Source organism: Urtica dioica, chromosome 2, assembly GCF_054948205.1.
Source record: "Urtica dioica subsp. dioica isolate 48M chromosome 2, U.dioica_male_clone48M_v1_H2, whole genome shotgun sequence".
NCBI classification, from domain to species: domain Eukaryota; kingdom Viridiplantae; phylum Streptophyta; class Magnoliopsida; order Rosales; family Urticaceae; genus Urtica; species Urtica dioica.
This window is the reverse complement of record NC_142757.1, coordinates 41,402,103-41,406,748: the sequence shown is the minus strand read 5'-3', so window position 1 is coordinate 41,406,748 and position 4,646 is coordinate 41,402,103. Positions and strand designations below refer to the sequence as shown.

The window sequence follows — 4,646 nt, the reverse complement described above, 5'->3', positions numbered from 1 at the left end:
AGCTCACTTTCGCTCTCGTCACGGCCTCTTGGAATTTGAAGTGGTCAATAAAATTGACAAGAGTACGACATTCAGTTCAAGCCTCGATCAGCCATGAAAGGAGAAGCGGTCGCGGACTTCATCCCGACTTGGGAGTTGCACGTGTATGTAGCGGCAAATGATAAAAGAGTAGGAGTCGACTTGTATGGAAGAACATAATATTTGCGAATTGTATGAGGCCAAGATTTGCATAGTCCGAGCATGAGCTTGGAAACTCCGAGAACATGAGGAACCCAGCACCGAGCCCGAGTCAAATAGGCTCGAGGGACAAACAAAATAAGGAATGACCAAACAAAATATGGCAAGAATGAACTTTACCAAGTAGAACTTGGAAGAGAAGAGAAGCTGATAGGTTAAAGACTGGTCAAATAAATGAAACATGTGTAAATAAATAAAAACTTAAGCAAAACGCACACCGCGACGGTTATTTCAAGTATTCGAGAAAATAACCACACACTACACACGCTTTGAAGTGGTTATTTGACTTAGTTGACTTTAAATTTGGCTTATTGGCACGTTGGCTAGTAGTTGATTTCTATGATTTACGCTACAAAATGACAGTTTTGGTATTTTTATATATATTTATTTATGTAGATGGATAAATTACAAAAATTTATCAAACACTGACTAAATCTTTAAAATCACGTTGACTACGTTGGATCGTCCCAAAGAAAATATCCAAAGCTTCCTCTTTGTATATTTGTTCAGATTTTGTTCAGAGCTAGTACGAGCTGAAACAAAGACAAGTTGAATTGCAAAATCATACATACACCAAATACTTATCTAGTGAGCTCTACTATTTGGCTACAACGAAAGCAAGAAAACCAAGAGAATCTTTTACATCGAGGGAAAAAAATGAAAAGAAAAGAAAAGAAAAGAAAAGAAATGGAATGAGAAGAAATAGAAGAGTGTTATTCTAGTAATTCCACTTCAGGTCTAAGGGTATTTACATGATGATTAGATGTGACGAAGTTTCAGTTTAACTTATCATATTCATCACAAAGATTAGATACAGCTTCCTCTTCAATTATTCCGAGCATGTGGTGAACTGCTGATGCAATATCATCCACTGAAGTGAGTAGGCATTCTTCTTCAACCTACACAATAATAAATATATGAATATAAATTGAGGGACCCCCAAAAAAAAATCTTTCAAAACCCCCACATCAATATATCATCAATTATAGCCAAACATCAATACCAAAAATGTCAAAACACCCCAACAAGAAAGTCTTAGTAGTTGCAAATTTAAAATATTTCAAACTATTGATTCTTTCACATTCTTTTCCCACGGCAATTAATTTTTAATAAAAATTTCTAACGTCAATTATTGATTCCCATATTTTTATTACAACGACCTAGCTACCCTAGTAGCAAAAAATATCCCCCACCACACACATGCATGTTTTTCAATAGGACAATCATTCTTCTTAAGACGACTCAATGAGAAGAGAATGTATATAAAAGCATACATATTATTATTATTATTATTGCTTCAATTATATGCACTCACATCACATCACATGTATAAGTAAAACACAAAAAAATGCAACGACTTATTTACGTACCTTGACACTGACCGAATAGAGAACCAATGGACTCATCGTTGTGACATTGAGATGAAGAACAGTGAGACGAAGCGTTTGGAGACCGGCAACGAGCTTCGAAAGCTGTCTCAGGCTTCGACGCGAAAGGATTCTGAGGCTCGCGTGAGTTTCGACTAGTGTTACCTCAATGTCAGCCATGGCTGCCTTGCTTTTTGATGACGTGTACTTGTTGGAGGCTTGTGACCAAGTGTATTGAGGGTAAGCAAAAAATTGTGAAAATGGTTGTTCCAAAAATTTGGAGGACTCCAAAATAGCATGATCTTGATTATCGTGATTAGTGTTATTACTGGTATTATCAGTATAATTATTAGTATTGTTAGTGCTTGTTCCTTGGAGATTTGATTGCAGCTTCTGAGCTTCAAGTGATTGCAAAAGGTGTTCAAGCTGCTTCACAAATTCTATGGCACCTCCTACAATAGAGGCTTGATCACCCTGTACACAAATTTAGTCACATGTAATAAGTTAATATACAATTCATCTCTAACATATTTTTTAAAGGACTGATTAATTTGTAAACGAACTGATGATAACAAATATTGAATAAGTTCTTCATTAAAAAAAAAAATAGCTATGATTTCCTACTTTTCTAACAGTACTATACAGCCTAATGAATTTGTTTTTATAAAAAGTTATTGATAATAATAATAATAATTAAAAAGTTATTGGAGCTAAAGATAGAGACTCTTCTATACAGTACTTTTTGCCAGACACATCTTCTTTATCTGTGGCAACTAATCAAACAGAGAATCAAAAGGACGTCAAAATGCAAAGGTGAAGAGAAAGAAGAAAAAAGTGAAGGGAAAAAGGGAAAGCCAAAAAAAAAAAAAAAAAAAAAAAAAAAGTGATTTTCTCATACTACTTTTACGAACTGATCGTTGATCCCTACAAATCTCCAATCTCTTGCATTTAGTTGAAATTTCGAAATATAGTAACTTTTCAGAATTTCAAGTCCCGAAACCAGCCAAATTGCTACCAGAAAGCCAAAGCCCCAAAATTTGAAGTAAATACAATAAAAAATTCAAGACTAGTACTGATTCTACTAAGAACAATATATATATATATATATATATATATATATATATATATATTATCACTCGACTCCAAAACAATAAAAGTTGGCATGATTAATCCATTCTGAAAAAAGATATATGAACTGTCACGAAGTTGATTTAACGGTAGAATTTTTTTTTTTTAAAGAAAACAAGATTTTCGTAGTGACTACTAAGGCAACTAACAGAATCAGACAAGGGGCTAGGCCAATTTAAAATTTTTTAAGTCCCTCTCATATTTTTCTAATATTAGTATTATTTTGTCTTTTTGGAGATAAAAAAGACAAACCATTTGTAATTGTAAGAATAAAACATTGTTAGGGAACACAAATCTGAGCCCTTTTAAAATTCACAGAAGTTATAATAACAAAGCTCTAATAGCTCACACCAGATAATGCAAAGTGGTATATATATAGAGTAAATTCAGTCTTATAACGCCACGCCAAATTGAGGTTTCCAAATCATGTTTGAAATCAGCGCTGGCTTCTTTCTTAATTAATATTCAACAGAAACCAAAACAAGTAAAAAGAATCTGTGAATTACATTACTCTAATTAATTAGGAACGTGTAATTTTCAAGCGGCCAACAAATGAGAGATAAATATATGCACACATATAAAATAACACATTTATAATAGAAGAGTAAGAATTCATGAAAATGTACCCTTTGGACATAAGATTCGGGCATTATGGAACGCAAAACGGCGAGATGTTCGTTCATCTGTTTTCTTCGATTCCTCTCAACGGCAATGTGAGTCATTCTCTGAGTCTCCGCTTCTTCTGTGTTCTTACAAACCCTAGCTTTCCTTTTCCTTTTCTTCTTCTTACTACAGTTGCTCACAACGCTGCTGCTTGTGGGTCCCACGCTCCTAGTCTCATCCACTTCGCGCTTCGCGATCATCGCAGACGAATCTCTACCGTCGGTTTGGAAAAGTCGGTCCAGAAAAAATTGGTCGTGATGATTCACATCGTTGTTGTTGTTGTTGTTGTTGAATAAGAAATCGGTGCTTGTGTTGTTAGAGCTTAGAGATTGAGAAGAAGGCGTAGCTGAGATTGTTTCGTAGATTACGAAATTATTGAAAAGCTCGTTCGATGAAGATAGAGTTTCCATTGCCAATTTTTTCTCTTTTTTATTGGGTATTCACTCTTTTGTGTGTGTCTGCGCGCGCGTTTGTACTATATTCTGTTCGGTGACATAGCATTTATATTAAAGCGTCTCTGATTCTCTCTCTCTCTCTCTCTCTCTCTCTCTCTCTTCTCTCCCTCTCTATGTATATAATATATATATATATATATATATATATATGCAGTGTGCGTGTATATTTTTATATAGTTCTGGGTTTGAGAAGACTCTACACAGCTTTTTTTTATTTACATATAATTATTTATGAATAATATTCATTTTGTGGTTTGACCCGACCCGGTTAAGAGAGAGGGGAGCTTTTTGTGGTAGCTAAGGCATAGCTTCTGCACCATAGCAGTAGACAGTAGTACACATCTTTTTGGCATAGATTTGTATAGGCATCGCAATGATTTACGGTTTTTTTATCCTCTATGTAAAAAGGGAAAAAATTACTATTTTAATTTATTTTATTAAATTTGGGACTATGATCGTGATTAGATTACATTTCACAAAACATGTCGTTGTCTTTCCTTCCCCTAAAGATATATTGACACATTTTCCTTAACCTACAGATGTATTGATACATTTCGCGATTTAGCTTACTTATTGCCGAGTGTAGAGAGTTAATTAAAAGTCTTAGTAATTATTTTTTTTGTTAAACGGTCTGCAAACTAGAGCGGTGCAAAAAAACCGTAGAAACCGTAAACCGGACCGGACCGGTGATTTTTAGACCGCCGGTCCGGTTTAAAACGGTTTTTTGTTTTCCCGGTCCGGTCCGGTTTACTCAATGCAAACGGTCCGGTCTGGTTTTTTTTTTAAAAACCGTTAA

At 34.7% G+C, this 4,646-nt stretch overlaps 1 protein-coding gene across 1 annotated transcript; it reads right to left on the bottom strand.

The window, feature by feature from the left end:
• Positions 1 to 786: 786 nt before the first annotated feature.
• Positions 787 to 3,982, bottom strand: LOC149404784 (transcription factor bHLH94-like). The gene is made up of 3 exons (XM_089606807.1): positions 3,359 to 3,982; positions 1,608 to 2,078; positions 787 to 1,136 (listed from the first exon to the last, which is right to left on the bottom strand). The coding sequence occupies exons 1-3, from the start codon at positions 3,803 to 3,805 to the stop codon at positions 1,014 to 1,016; spliced, it is 1,041 nt and encodes a 346-aa protein (XP_089462933.1). The 5' UTR covers positions 3,806 to 3,982; the 3' UTR covers positions 787 to 1,013.
• Positions 3,983 to 4,646: the final 664 nt, after the last annotated feature.